The 20,081-nt window shown below is 36.2% G+C and overlaps 1 protein-coding gene across 1 annotated transcript in view; it reads right to left on the bottom strand.

Moving 5' to 3' along the window:
* The window catches only part of Emb (embigin), a 57,565-nt gene that overhangs the window by 8,238 nt on the left and 29,246 nt on the right, over window positions 1-20,081 (bottom strand). The window contains exons 3-7 of the mRNA XM_027954384.2: window positions 16,468-16,657; window positions 16,147-16,235; window positions 4,652-4,779; window positions 1,923-2,202; window positions 885-918 (exon numbers count right to left, since the gene is read on the bottom strand). Of these exons, the coding sequence (XP_027810185.2) occupies window positions 885-918; window positions 1,923-2,202; window positions 4,652-4,779; window positions 16,147-16,235; window positions 16,468-16,657 (721 nt within the window). The remainder of the gene's footprint in view (window positions 1-884; window positions 919-1,922; window positions 2,203-4,651; window positions 4,780-16,146; window positions 16,236-16,467; window positions 16,658-20,081) is intronic.

Raw genomic sequence — 20,081 nt, 5'->3', positions numbered from 1 at the left:
ATGGCCCTTGGCTCTGTTACTCAGACTTTAATCCCCATCTTGGGCACCTCTGTCACTGGCCTTCATACTTCATACTTCACTTCCACCTTCCCCATACCAAATTATATTCCCAGCTATTTTATTCCCAGCCTTCCTCATGTTCTACTCTAAAAAGGGTTGTAGAAGAATTCATGACAAAATTTGTATTCTCTCAAGAATAATCACTAATAGAATTACAAACCAGTGATTTTCAATCTGACAATCAGAACTACTGGTAGATGTTGTCAAGAAATACAAATGCCCAGACCCAATCCCAGAGGTTCTGGTCTGGGGAATCCAGCAAGGTCTGAGTCACTGTATCTGACTATGTAGTCAAGAATGAGAACCATTTAAGCAAATAATATTTCCCTGTGGTCACTGAACACTGATGCATCAAAGCCTATGCTGAGCATTTTTACACTGTAGTATTATTTAATCCAATAGGTTTAAGTGATAAATTCTACTATAAACCCATTCTGTAAAGGAGAAAACTGAAGCACAGAGAAGTGCGGGCAGTGATACAGGGGAATTATTCTGTTGTTTTTATTGTTTTTAATCTTGTTTTGTAGTTATAAATGGACGGAATGCCTCTATTTTGTTTATTTTTGTGCAGTGCTAAGACTCAAACCCAGTGCTTCACACATACTCTGCATCTGAGCTACAGCCTCAGTCCTAGATGGGGATTCTAACACAGGCAGAGGACTCCAGATGCCAATCTTCACCACCTCATGGACATGTTCAGAAAATAACATGCATATCATATATTCTGGTGCTTTTTGTGTTCCTGACTGTAAATAGTTCATTCAGTTCCATATTTATCTGTATTTAACTGAAGCAAAAATTAATCTGTAAACAGTAATACTTACAGCTGTTCAATTTGTTCAAATTCTTTCCCTTCCTCTGTGTAACAAAAGAAGAACATGAGAAGAAAGGTTTACTATTTTTAATGAAACATACATGTTCAATTTAACCCCCCTCCCAAGCTAAGAATGCCCAGTGCTGCTCTTCCTGTTTGGAATGAAGCTAAAACACATTATCTTAACCAGAAGCACCAACTCAGGTGCTCCTGCTTGCCTTCCTCTTTATCTACAGACTTCATCTCCATTTCTGACCAAGAAAAGCCTGGGATTTTCAAATATATGATTGATTATCTGCCACTATTTAAGTTATTAAAAATTCAATACAAAATCAGAAAAGAATACAGAATGTATAGTAGATTCTTTCAAAGGACCATTGGTTTCTCAACCCATATCCCATCAGGCACAGGCTACAAAAATAAGACACTGACAAGACAATGTCTTTTAAGAAAATGCCAGAATATTTGATAAAAATAGTAGAGGATAGGAAAGGCAGCAGAACACAACAGACACTAGTATGGCAATATGTAAATCAATGGATGTGTAACTGATGTGATTCTGCAATCTGTATATGGGGTAAAAATGGGAGCTCATAACCCACTTGAATCAAAGTGTGAAATATGATATATCAAGAACTATGTAATGTTTTGAACAGCCAACAATAAAAAATTAAAAAAATATATTTTAAAATGAATTATCCAAGTGAAAAAAAAAACTGTCTTTAAGATCTTCTATATTAAGCAAAGACAGATTTTTCTAATATTGCAATGTCAACTGTCACATCCACTCATTAGTGCTCAGGTATCAGTAGCATCAAAAGAAAAAAGTTAATTTTATTACTAATATTTTTAAGCAAGTTGAAACAGGAAGACCATCAATATAGGCTCACAGCTCACTATCTCCCTTGTTATTAACATAAATACTGCTGCAAATAATAAAACAGGGTTCTTTCACAATACTTCAAAGTCACTGTGATATATTAAGTCATAGTACATATCATAAGTAAGTGATATCATAAATAAGTAGCAATGAAAAAATAAATCGTACCTGGGTGCTTCTTTTTCTTTTGCGTGTACATTTCACAAAGCAGAATAAAAGCCACTAAAAGGATAACTTCAGCAATGATTGCAAGAAAGGGTTTGAGGGGCACCAAAAAGCTCAGCACAACAAGTTCAATGTGTTCCTCACTCTCGCCCAGCTGGAATATTGCATGGCACCAGTAGGATCCGCCATCTTCCTCCGAAAGATGCATTATCTTGAGCCTTGTTTCATTAGCGTGTTTTCCATTGATAACATATTTATCATTCATGTGAACATCAACAGGAACCTAATGTAAGGAAATGTTAAAATCCAATGCTATCATATCACATAAAAGACACATGTCCTATATGATCCAATTTTGAGCAAAGTTATCACGTAATGCCAAGAAAACTGCTTCCTGGAAAAAAGGCATACTAAAATTTGTGAGACCTTATATACAACAGAATTAAATCTTATCAGAGTTTGATTTTCCAGGTAGCAAATCAAGGAATAAATATTCTCTGTGATAAGAATTTAGCACTGAATGTTTTTAAAAAGTGAATAGATCATCATGGGTGAATATTACATGAGAATAAAAAAACAGAAGAATTCCAGCCATCTGGGTTTTACATTCCAAGACTGACCAGCTCCTCACAAGCACAAGCACACAGTGAAACAACTCCCAACCCTGAAGCTACCCACTATTTCTGATCACTCCCATGAAAGTCGACCACTAACCCTGACAATGGGAGCTCTCCACACTGGAACTGAAGCTGAAATCTTCAGACCTTCCAAGCTGATACAAAAGCAATGGAAAAAGAGATTTGCTATCTACAGGGGCTTGTACCCTTCTTATCCTTCACGTCCCAATTTCTGTCTCACAGGCAAAATGGCTTCTGAGATTCTCTAGGTTTTTGCCAGGCTCATAACAGTCATACTAAACTATTTGGAAGCTGCTATATTTAATCAATTTAAATAATATTTTATTCCTAGGCCCATCTGATGTCTTCCCTGGTCTCACTGTTCAATAAATGTTACTCTGCATAAAAATATTCTCTGAGGTTACCTGAGGAAGAACTTTCTATGAGCTTCTTGTTGGTCAAAAACATTGTAGTGACCTGACTCAATGTACACAGCACTGCCCGGGATGTTTAGGACAAATGCCCCCTCCCAGAGTCAGAGATGAAAAGTCAAAGTCTTGCACTTAAAATAAGTCCAGCTGATTCTGATGCAGATGGTTGGTTACATTTTAGAAAAATACTTGACTTAGAGTTTTGACCTGGACCTTCTTCCCTGTACTTTTCTCACATCCTATTATGACCCATGCTCAGAGTCAACTTAAGAGAATGATTTCGTAACAAATGGACAGAAGCACAGGTATATACATGTAAAATGACATTCTAAAAGTTTAATACAATTTTATTTAGGGAGTTTTGTTCAGTAATAAAGAGAAATGAAAATATGTCATTTGCAGGAAAATGGATGGAACATGAGGATATTATGTTCAGCAAAACAAGCCAAACTCAGAAGGTTTTAGGTCATACGTTTTCTTTCACATGTGGAAGCTAGAAAGGAAAAAGGAAAGGAAAGATGGTGGAGGGATCGCAGGGAAATCAGTAGAATGGAGAAAAGGGACAAAGGGCAAGGAAGAGGAGAAGGAAAGAAAAAATATATATGATTCAATTTAGGCCACTGTTTGATATCATATATGCACATATAAATCAGGTTGTGTATTTCAAACACTTGATTTATTTTTACAAATTTTTTTAATATTTGCGTACACCTTTCCTAATCATCAGTAACATGACAAAGAGAAATATTAATTGGGTAAGTCTATATCTGCACAACCTGGAGCTATTCTTTGAAAAACTAAGCCAACGTTACCACGGAATCAGTCATTCCTGCTTTCCAAGTTCTCCCTCTGTCATCCTTCAGCTGTCTATAAATCACCAATTTTGTCCCAGAAGGAATTTAATATTTCATTATAAAATCTCTTCTGACTCATATGCTTCTTCTAGAATGATAGCCTGCCTTTAACAGAGCTTTAATTTCAATGATCATTAGCAGCAGGGCTAGAGAAGGATGTCCCTGAAGTCTTCTAGCCATTTGAGGCTATGTGGGAGGAAGAAACCAAAATTGATTTATTGAATCCGTTTTTTTTTTTTTTCCTTCATATCAGCTCTTTGAATAGTCATTTCCCTTAAATAAATGAAAATTAAAGTACAGTGTTTGGCTCCCATCTAGTAACTGGAAGGCCAAAAAAAAAAAAAAGCATATAGCACTTACAGATAGAACCTAAGTTACCAGATTTTCATTATTTTTCTCAAATGGTAGTCTTATGTTACATTCTATCACAGATACTTCATAAGACAGAAATGGGAAATGAAGGAGTTTTTTTCCCCAGTTACTTTCATGGAAGGTTAGGGAAAGAATCTCTTTTGATGAGTTTATTTCTAAAGTGGTTAACTATAAATGAAATCTAACTTCCTTTTGAAGAATTTAAATAAATTGCTAAACCTAAAAAAAAAAAAAAATTAAAGTACAAGCTAATGAAACTAAGATATCTTCATATGTACAATGCAATATGCTGAAACACCAAAAGACAACTCCATTTATCACTGTTCTTTCATTATGAATACATACCAAAAAAATAAACATAGTAGGAATTTTGAGTCTATTATAATCTTGTTATCTATAAACTAAAGGGGTTTTGTTGGTGTTGTTGCTTTCTTCAAATCAAAGAAGCAAGCTCTTACCTGTACACTCCCATTACTACGGTACCATGTCCAATTTGTAGGAAAACAGTGTTCACATTTACACACCAGGACAGTAGAATCTCCCACATACGTGATCAATGGCTTGTGTTTTCCGTGAAGCTCAGGAACTAAGAGAGATTTTTTTAAAATGTACATACTGAAACTGTTCAAGTAAAAGAAATGTCTTAAATTTGAAGACATTTTCTCCTTTAATTTTCTCAACAATATGTGACTTGATTTTCTTTATGTTGTTTGAGTTATACATGAATTGAAACAAATTAATAGTCACTAGGGTATAGTTAATAGTAGTAAAAATACTAATAGCTAGACAGCTGCAATATAATTGTCTCCAAAGTAGAAATGGAAGAAAGCCCTTCTGTGATTGAACCTAATAACAATTATAGCATTGCAATGAACTGTGACATGCGGCAAACACCTGTAATCCCAGCAACTCTGGAGGTAGGGCAAGAGAACCACAAGCTCAAGGCCAGCCTTGCAACTTAGTGAGACCTTGTATGAAAATTAAAAAAAAAAAAAAAAAAAAATTAAAAGGCCTGGGAATATAGGTAGGTGGCAAAGCACCCCTGGGTTCAACCCCTGGTACCAAAAAAGAGAAAGAAGCTCCATGTTTCCAAGTTTATTATTCCCACCTCTTATGTCACCATAGAGCAAGTATTTTCTTCAAAGTTTTGTTTTTTGAAGGCATCTGAGTGAAAAGAAAATTACCAGATTGAAAATTGCTGGTTGATACAGATTTACCACAAATGGAACTGGAGACTATCATGCTAAGTGCAATAAGTCAGTCCCAAAAATCTAAAGGCTGAGTGTTCTCTATGACATGTGCATGCTAACATACAATAAGGGGTGGGGTTGGGGGGAGAATAGAAGTTCACTGGATTAGACAAGGGGGACTGAAGGGAAGGGAAGGAGGATGGGAATAGGAAAGACAGTAGTATAAAACCTATGTTCATATATGAATACATGACTAGTGAAAATCCACACTGTGTACAACCACAAGAATGGGATCCTAATTAGAATAAGTTATACTCCATAACTTATTATGTATAAAACATCAAAATACACTCTATTGTCATGTACATCTAAAAATAACAAAATAAATAAATAAATAACAGATTTATTAGAAGCCAGCAAAGAGTTAGAGAGGGTCGGAACATTAAAAAATAATAATAATAAATTAAGAAAAAAGAACAGCATAAGAAAAAAGGTTAAATTGAAAAACACTTCATGTGACTTTTTAAAAATATATGCTAATGTATACGATGACAAATTTCTTAGGTAAGTTTAATATAGATGTCATTATAGCAATAATTAGGTTTTAAGATTTGAACAATTAAAAATTAAGTTTTAGTATACAAACAATTTGGTGAAGAAAATTTCAAAAAAGAATACAAGTAATACAATAAAAACTCAAGCCTACATGAAGAAATCAGTTCCTCTGATTGACCTCAAAAGGATGTATCTAGAATGAACACTTAATCTAGGGATGTCAACTGATCAATGATGATTACTCTTTTTGATTTCTTTCTTGTTTTTTTTTTTCCTTTTACTAACTTTAGCACATTATTTATTTTGTTTTTTTCACTTGTGTTTATTTGTTTAGTTTGCCAGCAGGGGAAGAATGGATACAATTATGACTGTCTAAATTTTTTATACTATGTTGTCAAATTTCATAGGTATTTTAAAAATTTTACTCATTATTTTATTTTTTTTTTTTTAGATTTTATATTTGAGAGGGACACAGTAGAAAGCGGGAAGATCAATTTTAATTGCTAAAGTTAAATATAAGATTAAATATATTTTTCAAGTACTCCTGAGTTCCTTCCTATTACCCAAAGATAATTGGGCAAGTATTTGCTGAAGGTATAAATTTTAATGATGAGCAAAAGGAAAATAATTGGTAATGAGTGGGAAAAAAATTCTAAATTGTGTAGCCCTAGACAAGGGTTTCTTCATGGGTTCTGTCTTTCAGTGATTAATGTTATAATGGCAAGTGGGCAAGCCACCTTGTATTCCTTACTGTTTAAAATGTGCCTACATCATTGTCTCCAATATAATTATACATATCCCCTCTTCATTGGGACTGCTGAGCAGCAGAGTACTGAATGAGACACTGTTAATAATAAAGAGGTGCACATAAAAGGAAGGTATGTCACCCCGAAGGAATAAATGCTTAGGTAATCCTAGCAGAGATGACAGAGCAATCCATAAATCAGAGGTTCCCATACTTTTAATAGCCAACTAAACATGTTTTGATCCAACTGAGTAGGCAACAATTTTACATAAACCAAAGATGTGAAGTACCAATCGGAATTTGCAATCACCCCCTAATAATCCTTGGGCACCTATAGAGGAACTACTCGGGTGCTTCTGAAGAAGCACAATGCAGGAGAGTCGAGAGCATGTAGCTCACTCAAGATGCTGCTCATTACAGTCATCTCAGCCAGAAGAAGCTTGGTGGCTAATCTCACCAAAGATCTTCTTGGCATTCCTTTTGAAAGACTAACTCCCTATCTGTCACCATCAAGCTAGGGAGCATGAGGTTAAGTTCAAAAATCAGAAGTCAACACAATGTCACAAAGACAAGATTTGGGTCTAGGAGATACTTGACTTAAGACTACAGTTTTAGTGGTACCAGCTTTAAGGCTAAGGGTAGATCATCCCCATCCTGTGGTATTACAATAAAGATTAAACAAGAAAACATAATGTCCTTGGTGCATGGGAAACACCATAAAATTAAAACTTTTATTAAGATTATACACTGGTACTGCTTTCTTAATTAAGCTGTTTTATAATCTGCAATGCCCACGGCCCTTCTATGTCCTGTTCATTGGCCGAATTAATAGGATCAATTTTTTTTATGTGGAAAAATGATTTCTAGGCCAGCTAGCCCTGTGAATCAGAAAAGAAATAAAACCCAGGAAAAAGAGAGAGAGAAAGAGAGAGTGAGAGAGAGAGAGAGAGAAAGAGAGAGACACCTGGAAATTATCTGAACCATGGGAATGAGAAAAAGACGCTAAACTGTGTCCTTTATGAAACAAGTAAAATGACAAAAAGTAGGAGATAAATAATTAAAAAACAAGGGTCAGGAAAAGAGTGAAGAAATAGGAGCGCTGAGATGCTAATTATGTAGATATGGCCCCAGTCCATCCTCAAGTGTAACTATCACTACAGAAAGGTAGAAAATCTTTGCCACCTGATCCTCACATAAAGCATTAATATCCAGGATATATGAAGAACTCAAAAAACTAACACCGAAAAACAAATAACCCAATCAATAAATTGGTAAAAGAACTGAACAGACACTAATCAAAAGCTATACAAATAGTTGACAAATACATGAAAAAAATATTCAACATCTCTAGAAATTAGAGAAATGCAAATTAAAACTACTCTGAGATTTCGTCTCACTACAGTCAGAATGGCAATTACCTAGAATACAAGTAACAATAAATGTTGATTAGGATGTGAGGAAGAAGGCACACTCACACATTGCTGATGGGACTGCAAATTAGTGCAATCATTCTGGAAAGTAGAGATTCCTCAAAAAAAAAAAAAAAAATAGGAATGGAACCATCATATGACCCAGCTATCCCACTCCTTGGTATACATCCAAAAGATATAGCATACTACAGTGACACAGCCATATCAATGTTTATTGCAGCACAATTCACAATAGCCAACATATGGAGCCAACCTAGGTGCCCTACAACAGATGAAAGAATAAAGAAAATGTGATACACACACACACACACACACACACACACACACATATATATATATCCAACAGATAAATGGATAAAGAAAATGTGATACACACACACACACACACACACACACAATGGAGTATGACTCTGCCATAAAGAAGAATGAAACTACAGTGTTTGTCAGTAAATGGATGGAACTGCAGCAGACTATCATGCTAAGTGAAATAAGCCAATCCCAAAAGGTCAAAGGTAGGATGTTTTCTTTGATATGCAGAAGGAATCTAAAATTGGGAGGGGGGAGAATACAAAATAGAAGAATGATCAATGGAGTAGATGAAGGGGAAGGAAGGAGGGATGAGATAGGGAAAGACAGTGGAATGAATCTGACCTAACCTTCCTATGCACACATATATGAATATACCACAGTGAATCTCACCATCATTACATTCACAAGACACACACACACACAAAAAAAAACTATAAGTAAATAGCAGGAAGATCAGTAGAGTAGAAGGAGGAGAACAGGAGAGGGAAGAAATGAGGGAAAAAGGAAGTTCTGGGGACTGAATTAGAGCAAATTATATTTCATGCTTTTAAAAATATATCAAAATGAATCCTAATGTTATGTATAACTAAAGATAATCAACTTAAAAAAAAAAAGCAACCTTCAGTGAATCGTACTGCTTTAACCACACATTCAACTGGTTGGTAAAGCAGCTAAATAAGATTATTGTGTTTGCAATGGAGTTTCATTCAGTTATAAAGAAGAAATTGTGTCATGTGCAAGAAAATGGATAGAACATGACAGCATAATAGGCCAGACTATATGGAGAAGGTAGAATGGAGAAAGGGGGAAAAGAGGGCATGGATCTCATGAAGACAGAAGGGAGACTGGGAGAGTAGGGGAAGAAGACAAGGGGTAGTGAGGAGGGGAGGGAAGGAGGGGCAATGAGGAATGAAATTGACCAAATTTTATGTGCATGTACAAATCTGTCACAATGGATCCCCCTATTATGTACAACTATAATGTAGAAATAAAATTTTTAGACATTATTGTGTTTGCATAAGCATTATAATTCAAACAAATCAGTACAATTTAAGTGAGGGTGCCCAGTTTCTGCACTTTACAGATAATGCAAAATCAAACTGGCTAAAAAGACCTATGAAGTATGTGAAGCAGAAAGCATACATGGAATAAAATATAAGAATTAAAAAGGAAATAGCTCATCCCCAACAAACTAGTCTTAACGAGAAAAGGCAGAAAAAAAAATCAAGTAATACTTTGAAACAACCAAGAACTATTTTTTTTTTTTAATAAAAAGACAACAACAGTCCAGCTTATTTAAAGGGAGGAAAGATTCTCTCTCACATAGGTGTTTTGCCCTATTAGCTAAGGCTATTTTCTTAGTATTCATTTGATTTTCTTAGTGTGCAGCTACCACTTCAGAGATAGCACAGACATGGAGGAAAGTAACCAATATAAGAAATTGGAAGTAACTCTAGGATCCAAGAGAATAAGGGGACCATCTGTCTTAATATTAATGTAACAAGTATATTTTAAGTTCTTGAGAAAGAGAAAATGATTAAATGTTAAAGGCTCAAATCGGCTGAATCATGGAACATTTTGTTCTCTATTATTTTCCTTAGGGCAGAACCGATTTTTGCACTAGATATTTTAAGGCTGTGGTTACAGAAGGCTGGCAATGCTCTACAGTCTGAGGTCCATGCTAACCTCTGTTATCAACTCCTTCCTCTTGTTCAGCCTTCTTGCTTTCCAGCCCTAAAGAGGAAGGCTCTCCTCATATTATAGGGCATTAATTAGGCCCTATTTCCTATAACTGGGAATTTCAAAGCAGAAACAATTCAGCCCCATGCTCATCAGTTTTTTGTTTTTTTTTTTTTTCCTGGTTGCAGGTGAATTATCTTCTTCTGTAGAATAAGTAGTACCAAACTGAGTTTGGGTTATGAAGGGATAGACTAGTTTACTTTGGCTTAAAGGCTAGTAACACCTAGCTGGTGGGCCAGTAACAATCCATCTTGGTTCCCCTTTCTGTGTGTATTTCCACAGCTGACATTTTGCTGTGAGGAGGAGTAACCGGATCAGTTCAGGGCTAATTTTTTTCCTGAATATCCTAACAGAGCACTATCAGTCTATCAACTCAATACTACTTTCTAATCACACTTACAGATTAGGTGAAAGCATTTGAAAATTAATGTCTCACTTGAAAAGATCAACCCTACTCTAGAGCAGGTGTCAACTAAAGACTTACAGAGGGATCCTCCACTAAAGACAGAGGGTTCTTTGCTTCACAAGCATAAGGCCCTGATTCAATCCCTAGCACCCCCGCCCCCACAAAAAAGACACAAGGTTCCCTCCATCCTCAGATGGAGCAAAGCCACACTGCTTGACTTCTGTGGGAGAGGTACAAAGTGTATTCATGAAGCACTGGTCTTTGGCCAGATTAGGATCATCTTAGCACAAACACTGTTTAGAAGTACAGACTTTGCAAATGGTTGTGCTGGGCATTGGTCAAGGCCAGAGTTTCTGCTTTCCTAGATTGGTGATCTTTCAGATATTCTATTTCTCAATTTCAGTATATTTCCTTCCATAGATTAGGTCATGCTTTAACAGAAAGTGTATTGAAATATAATCAAAATCTTGAAATTTTCCCACAGGTTAAGAATCAAAAGTGGGAAAAGGTAACACTGGGAGGAAAACATGAAATCCTGTTTTCAGCAAGTCTCCATGAGGCACATGCTTGGGACACATATCTGGCAGCTGAAAGGGGTTTTCTAGGAAATACTCGGGTATTATATAAGATCCAGGTTAGGATCACATGGCTGTGCTATTAACCATCCCAATTAAATGTTGGGATTAAGCTGTACACTACAAACAAATGATAATGACCGAGTGATGACAAGGAGAAGATGAAACAGAATTCTGTTTTCTTTTTTTATCTCCTCTGTTTCCTTAACTGTCTCCTGGACTAATGCCCAAGTTCACATTGACCATTCCTCTGGTTTAAGGACATTTAGATGCTACCATATTTGGACAAAGATTCTTCCATATGGTCAAGGAGAGCTAAGTGGACTTCAGCATGAAGACTGAGGACTAAAGTCCTAGCTGCTTCTATGATGCTACTTTTCCACACTTTTACTTCTTGGATACTTCCCAGAGAAGACAGATGGCTGAGTCATGACAAGTCTCATAGCATTTGGTCCTATCAAAATCTCCCCATGAGTTCCAAAATGTTCTCGTTTGTAACCAATTTAATTTTTGCATACTTTCTACAGAGATTTTTAATATTGATTCGTATTATGGAAATTTTCAGCAACTAAGGATATTTGACCCACTACTGAAGAACTCTCATCTCTCATCTTTCTTGGATGAAAAATAATCATCAGCAGCTAGAAGCTCCCGACGTGCACTTTTGCTGTCTTGCAGGTTCTGGCATCCACAGCCAAACACACAAAGTCAGCAGGGTTTTTTGCCTTGTACTAATCAGTAATGCTGAAGCCCTGTTATACCCTTGTAGCAATAAATCAACTGGCTCCTGTAAAGACAGAAGAAGGGACTTTGAAGATGATTTTTTCTAAGGGCTCAGGCTCGAGCTATAGTTGACTCAGGTAGTCTATGACCCCCCCAAAAAAATTTTATTTTGGCTAACTTTAAAATAGTGGATAAAACAGGCTTTTCATGCACATTCAACTCTAGTGCTGCTAAGAAAAGAAAATTCTTCTTAGGAAAAACCATAAGCAAACCATGTAGAGAAAGTATAACAGGACAGTGTTTTAGTCAGCTTTTCACTGCTGTGACTAAATGATCTGACCACAACAACTATAGAGGAAAACAAGTTCCTTTGAGGGCTCACAGTTTCAGAGGTTTTAGTCCTTAGAAGACTGGCTCCATTCCTTAAGGTTCCAGGTGAGGCTGAACATCCTGGCAGGAGAGGGTGGCAGAGGGAAGCAGTTCACATCACAGTGATCAGGAGGCAGAGAAAGACACTCCACTCTCCAGATACAAATATATACTCCAAGCCATGCCTCAATCCCCACCTCCTCCAGTGACACCCTACCACTTTAGTTAACACTCAGTTAATCCCTATCAGGGGATTAATTTCACTGATTGGGTTAAGACTCTTACAACCCAATCATTTCTCCTCAGAACCTTCTTATGTTGTCTCACACGTGAGCTTTTGGGAGCCACCTCACATCCAAACCGTAACAGACAATTATAAAAATATAATATACAACACTCCACAAGCTTTACAGACCTAATAAAAGAATAACTATAACATTAATTATTGTATTGATATCTTTAAGTTCTACATAAATGAAATCATTTCTCCAAACAATATTCAACCTAAATGAATTATTATTTTTACCAAGGAAGATCTGGAAGGACTCAACTTATTAATTTCATAAAAACCTTCAGGATATAGTACATACTTAAAAGTTATATTACTGCGAAGCAGCAATTAAAACCAAACAAGTTATCTGGACACAGGGGTGCCTGTCTGTAATTTCATCTGCTCAGGAAGCTGAGGCAAGAGGATTGCAAGTTTGAGCCAGCCTGAGAAACTTAGCAAAATACTGTCTTGATATAAATACGCTGGTGATGCTGCTCAGTGGTAGAGGGCTTGCCTAGACAGGCATGAGGCCCTGGGCTCAATCCCCAATATCACAAAAATAAAGAAGAATTTGAACTAAATTGCTTCACACAAATTAAAAAACAAGAGGAAAATGCAAATATTCAGTGGGTTTTTTTTTTTTTTTTTTTTTGCATGTCTGAAAGACTTGATTTAAAAGCTCATCCCTGTATTGGTCAGCGTCAGCTTAGTAATGTCAAAATAGTTGGGGAATCAAGAGGCCTTCCCTAAGAATACTTGGCATGAAATTGACATTTTTGAAAAGTAAAATGCTTCCAATAATATTCACATCAGAGCCAAGAATGGTCATATATAGTAATCTGATTGATTTATGATGAGGGCTAATAAGGAAAAAAAAAATGTTGTACAGTCAATACTTAAACTTTGATCAGACACGGTAAGTCTGTATTTCCAGAAAATAAAGCAATGTAGAGGACAGAGAGGAGATACACACACTAATTTTAACTAATAGGTGAAAAGTATTAAACACAAACACACACACACACACACACACAGCATTTAAAGTTGAATTTCCTGGGAGCACTTAAGTCATGAGATTTGGTGAGCAAACACCTAGAGGCCTTCTTTACATATTTAAAGGACACTCAATAAAATGTGATTATTAGTATTTTGTGTGTATATATGCACGTGTGTGTTTAATACTTTTTCACTTATTAGGAATAGTGAAGGGGGGAGAAAAAGGAAAGAAAGAAAGGAAAAGGTAAGAGAAAAGAAAAGGAGAAAAGGAGCAAAGAGGAGAATGAAAGGGAGGACAAGACAGGGAAAAGAAGAGAGGAAAAGGACACAGTAAGGAAATGCATACGGTCCATCCGCTCCTCCACTAAGTTAAATTAGTCAACAGAAGAAAGAAGATTAAGAAAGAATATACATGATCAAAATAATCAAAGGACAAAGCCAATTTCTGCCTTTGGAAAGACCAAGGACTTGTTATCTTTACTAAATTGGAACATTTACAAAACATGCAAAGGAGGCGAGTCCCAGTGCAGAGAGGACACAGGGAGGGACGTGGGAGTGAACCACCTTCAATCATGGAAATAAAGAAGCAGGTTATTCTGCTACTGACAGGGCCTTCAGGATAGGATCAGTATTCTGTCAGAATAAAGTTTTTGGAAAAAGGAGAAGAGTTTTCCAGTTCTCTGGAAAATTAATGTGTAGCAGAACCCTACACAGTTTTCAACAGGCTATATTTCCCAAATACCGGCATGAACACTGTAGTTCCTTAATCTACCACAAAACATTGGGATGTTCATAAAGATAATTACCCCAAAACAATTTGTCTTTATTATGAGACTATTTGAGTTGGATAATAGAGATTGTGACTTTGTAAAGTTTTGGTTTAATGATGGTAATAGTAAATATATCAATTTGCTTATTTCTCTGAGGAAGAACTGTAGATTATATTGTGGGGTTTGAATAGTCATGTGGCACATAATGGCATTTCAGTCAACAATAAATCATCGATACACAGTGGTGGTCCCAGAAGATTATAAGGGAGCTGAAAAATTCCTATTACCTAGTGCATGGGTAACTGAAGAAGAGGCAAGAGAAAAGGAAACTGCATGAGAGAAGGAAATATTCCCATGAAAAGTCAAAGTGAAGTGTTCAGCAGAAGCGGAATACTAAGGCTCCTTAAAAAATTTACAAGCATCGACCCGGACATAGCAAGGTTTTCATTAAGGGAGGAAGACTCATGGTGCATCATCTGCTTAAAAGCAAATCTATGACAAATACAGTGAAACAAATCAAGCAAACCACTCTGAACAGATTTCTGAATAGGTCTTCTGAAGAGAGCCTCATGCAGGTCCTTCAAGAATGTTCCAGAAAGAGAACTTGTTATCAGAGAGATGACAGCTCCTTGTGTGTTGCTGCCCCTAAAGACTGTCCATGGGACAAGAGGTGGCAGTGAAGACAGGGCCATGAGTCTGACTCTGTGCAGGTCTAGATTCGTATGTGTATTTGTGTTTTCACTTTAAACAAAAACATTTACAAAGTTGAAAAAAAAAAAAAAGACTCTTTAATAAAAACAAAGGTTTACCACTGGTTACATGGAGAAAATATTTTTGCAAAAATGCTTGTGTTTTAGCCTATTAGAAAAGTCAAAAAAGTTTTTAAAAAGTTTAAAATTTATAAAGTAAAAAGTTACAGTAAGCTAAAGATGATTTATTATTAAAGAAATTTTCATTTATAAATCTAGTGTAGCCTAAGTGTGCAGGGTTTACAAAGTCTACAGTGGTAGACAATTAAGTCCCAGGCCTTGACTCATACTCACCACCCACTCACTGACTCACCCAGGGCGACTCCCAATCCTTCAGGTCCCATTCACGGGAGCACCCCACAAAGGCATACCACTTTGTATCTTTCATACTGTATCTTTACTGTACCTGTTACATGTTTAGATACACAAATTCTTACCACTGGTTACAATGGCAGACAGTGTTCAATAACACACTCTCCAAAGTCCTAACCTAAGAGCCACAAGCTCCACTACAGAGCACAGGTGTGTCGCAGGCCAACAATCAAGGTTTCTGTAAGTGCTCTGTGTGTTTCCCACAGGAAAGCACCTGATGACACATTTCTCAGACTGTATCCTGCTGTTAAGGGATGTGTGGCTGTATTTTTAAACGGCCATACATGATGATATAAAATGTACTCAACCCTTTGTGCATCTCCATACTATTTTTAAATTTTACGGATCTCTAAAATAACAAGGCCTGGAGTCAGGGATGTAGTACACCAAACCATATTCTCCTAATCTGGGAGAGCACAGTAACTCAGAAATCTGGAGGACTATTACAAAAGCTCTAAATTTAGAGGGCTGAATTAATAAATAAATTAAGAGACTAATATGATTTATGAAAACTTGGCAGGCTGGCCTTTGGAAGTAAAACCTGTATTTAAACTAAGAGATGGAAGCAGAGAGGGGAGTGGATTAGGGAATGCAAGACCATTTTCAAGGTCACCTTTGTGAGTCAATGGAAAGCATGTAATTTTTTTTCCCAACTTCATTGTGTGTATTATTACAATAATAATTAAAATCAGGGACTTAAAAATCTAAGAACATAATGCTGAAGTTATTATTTCTCAAGTTATTAATACTGACCTTTGATATTAAATGTTCCCTTTTGTTCCTTTTCCTCTTCAAAGAAACAGGAATAACTTCCCATTTGTTTGCTATTAATGATGGTGAACCTAAAGGTAATTTAAATTATTAATCCAGGCTTAGTTCTTCAAATACTTCTTAATGAAAATGAAGACTTAACAATTAATCAAAATTTAAAAACAGAAATAATTCTGTAAACATGCAAATTAGAATATTAGCTTAACATTCATTAACTGCAAAGGAATTTTTTATTGTCAGTAAAAATATTTAGGATAAAACCAATTCTGGCTATCAACATGGTTGAAAATCTTGTATACTCACGTGTATTGGGTATACAGAGTGTTTCCTGATGCATTAATGAGATAATTATTATTCTCAAGTAGCTCATCACCTTTTTTCCAAGTAATGTTTATTGAATTCAAATCTCCAGATGTTGTGAACTGGCATGTGAGTTCCATATTAGAAGGCTTTTCTAATGTGATATTTTTTTCTACTAGCATACTGGACTTGTCTGTAAGTCATGAAAGACAAAAAAATGTTTTAAAAGTTACATTTGCAGGGAAATCCAATATATAAAACCTTTTCTAAATTTTCAATGGTGCTATATGAACAGTTTCTCAACATTCCATCCATTTATTTGAAGAATTATTCCTCTGTCAACATAGATCTGGTTACTTTTCTTATTCTCCTTCACAGGCACAGCTGAAGAAAAGTTTTGATACAACATTAACAGAATCACAAAAGCATAAGTCTGTGATATTTATCTCTTGAAATCATGATAGCTAAATAGGATATAGGGAAGAGAGTACTAAAAAATATACTCCATATGCTCTGAAAGTGTGGGAACAGTATAACTGTAAACACCAACCCACACTAGTGGGTTGAGAGTAGAGGGCCTATTTCAAATCTTTTCAATAAACATAGTGTTGGAACATGTCGCAAGAATGCTTTGTGTGTAGTGTGGATTGGACTGAGATGCTATATTCTGTCATTCCTGGTATTCTTAAGAACCTGTAAATCTAAAAAAAAGAGAATTTACATAGGCATCCTATAGTTCTAAATTTTAACTGAATTCCAAACATCAGTATCAATTCATAAGATGTTATGAATTGATAACAGTCATAACATCTGTATATACACATATGTACACACCTACATATATGAAAGGAGTCCAGGATATGCCAATAAAGTATAAAAATTTATTTTGAGCAGCAGGCATTGAGTTCCTGAAATCTTTTATCTGACTAAACATAGAGCCTCCAAAAAGCACTCAGAAGAACTCACTTGTCATAAATCCCCTCCCCAAAAGCAAACAAGGAAGATAATTCTCATCACTAGAGAAGTATCCATGCCACATCTGAATGGACACTGCCATAAAAACATCATGTCTGCTATCTTTTCTCCTATGGGCTGGCTTATCTTTCCAAGAAGAAATCTGTTTTTTTCCCATAAGTGGCCCTTCGCCCCTCTCCTTTCTTTGTCAAGATGGTGTATGGATGAGCCTGGAGGACATTGTTTAGTGAAGCATCAGGCACAGAAACTTACTTACCCTGTGATCTCAGTTATACATGTAAGCTAAGAAAGCTGATTTCATAAAAACAGAGCGTAGAATAATGATTATCAGAGGATGAGAAGTGGGGGGAGAGGCAGGTGGAGAGAGGATGGTTAACAGGTACAGGGGTAAAACTGGACAGAAGGAATAACTTAGAATGTTCTTCATAATAGTAGGATAACTAAGATTGACAACAATCAATTGCATATTTCACAATAGCTAGTAGAGAAGATGTTGAATGCTCCCAACATAAAGAAATGATAAGTGATGTGCAAATTATCCAGATGTGATCATTTACCATTATATCTTATATCTAAATATTATATTGTACCTTTAAAATACATGCAATTATTATGTATCAGTTAAATTTTAAAAAAATTAAATGCAAACTAAGCCTTAATTCTAACTCTCTTTCTTTCTTTTCTTTTTTGCTTTCTTTCTTTACTTTTGCCATGCTGGGGATAGAGCCCAGGACTTTGTGCATGCCAGGTGCTCTCACACCACTAAGCCACATCCCCAGCCTCCTAATTGCCCCTTTGAGTCACACTGTTTCTGTGAACTACTATACATACATAATTAAATCTTCTTTTTCTTTGCTAATCTTTCATCAATTTAATTAGTGGAATCTAAAGGGGAAGAGGGGAAGCTTTTCTTCCCCAATGTTTTAGCAATGAGGATGGGATAGTGGGGACCAATCCTGTTCATCCAGGAGTCTGCAGTTAAGATTTCAGGACCTCTGACCAAGACAGCAAGGATAAGCTTTATTAACCAGTCAGACTCCCAGATCTCAACAGGGGGTCCAGTAGAGTCAGGATGGCAGGAGCCATTCCTTATCTATTTTTCTGTCTCTCTCTCTTACACACACACACACACACACACACATACACGCACGCGCGCGCCCACACACACTTCCATTTACAGAGGACATTACAGTACCAACTTTCATTCTGAATAGTGGTTAAGATAAAGGAAAAATATTAAGCACATACCTTGACACCAGCTCTACCACTAGCTCAAACAGTCCAGGAGAAGAATTCCACCCAATAAATAAATAAACAAAACATATAAATATAACTCAGTGGTGCTCAATACCAAGGGAATCGTGGATCTCAGCATTTTGTATTAACTGTGCTGTCATCTCAAAAATAGAATGATACCCCACCACCTGGGCAGTCATCTGTCCAGAAGGGGAAAGGGGAATCCTGACACAGAGGAAGTCCCCCCATCCAACTCCCAGTTTACAGGAAATATAGAGAATGAAAGAACAAATTGAACCATATCCCATGGGAGTCAAGAACATTCAGATTGTGAGAAAATGTTACATGATCTGCTTTATTCAACAGACAATTAAAAACAGGAGAGACAGTCATGTTGAGAAAGCTGAAGACAATAAGATACTTTAAAACTAATGCATCTTTTGGGGGGCTGGGGTTGTAGCTCAGCAGCAGAGTGCTCGCCTAGCACATGCTTGGCCCTGGGTTTGATCCTCAGCACCACATAAAAATAAATAAATAAAACAAAGATATAAAATAAATATTTTTATTTAAAGTAAAATTTAATTAAAATAAATATTTAAAAAACAAAACTGATGCATCTTTTTAAACAAAACTGTAATATTTAGGGACATGATATTTATCACACCTGGGTAATACAACATGGAAAAGCAGGGAAGCAACTGTGCACATGTCAGAGCTGTGCAGCTCCTCAGAAAGGTCAGGGAAGGGCAAAGGCACACTGCATTACGTAAACCAATCTCCCAAGTCCCTCCTGTGCATTCTTGTGAAATGCAGAGCCAAAGTTTATAAAGAAAAAGAAACATAACTTAAGTGAATGTCCTATCACTTTTAATTACATTTAAAACTGCATAAAATGCTTTCTCAAGCAATGGCAAGGTGCAAAGTTTGCAAACAGGGAAATACAACCAGTGTGAAGTGCTTTGTGAGCACAGGCTTGAAATAACTGCTTGTGTAACTGCAAAATTGCTGAATGGAGTTTTACTCTTAAAAAGAAAAAACAAAAGCCAAGGTATAAAAGACCTGAACAAGAGTCAAATTATACAGGGCAAAAACTGAGCAAGTAAAAGCTGAAGGAATTTACACATTTCACTGTATTGGGTGAGTGCTTACCACATAGTAGGAATTACATGTGGTGGTAGCTATGAGAGAAAATATTTCAGGGTCAACTGTATTTTTTGTCCTGAAATTGGTATCTCTAAATGTTCCTCATGACACATTTAGCTCTGGGGTACCCTTAAAATTTAGTTCCATCTCTTAGTGAAATTTCTGCCAAAAAGAATGACTGAATTAGTCAATTTCTTCAAATAATTAACTTCACAGTCTCTGATCTCAGCTGCATTCCCACCTCAATACAATACATTTTGGTG

The sequence above is a fragment of the Marmota flaviventris genome, chromosome 5 (assembly GCF_047511675.1).
Source record: "Marmota flaviventris isolate mMarFla1 chromosome 5, mMarFla1.hap1, whole genome shotgun sequence".
Classification (NCBI taxonomy): Eukaryota; Metazoa; Chordata; class Mammalia; order Rodentia; family Sciuridae; genus Marmota; species Marmota flaviventris.
Note: the sequence above shows the minus strand (reverse complement) of the source record. Positions and strands in the feature narration are given on the sequence as shown.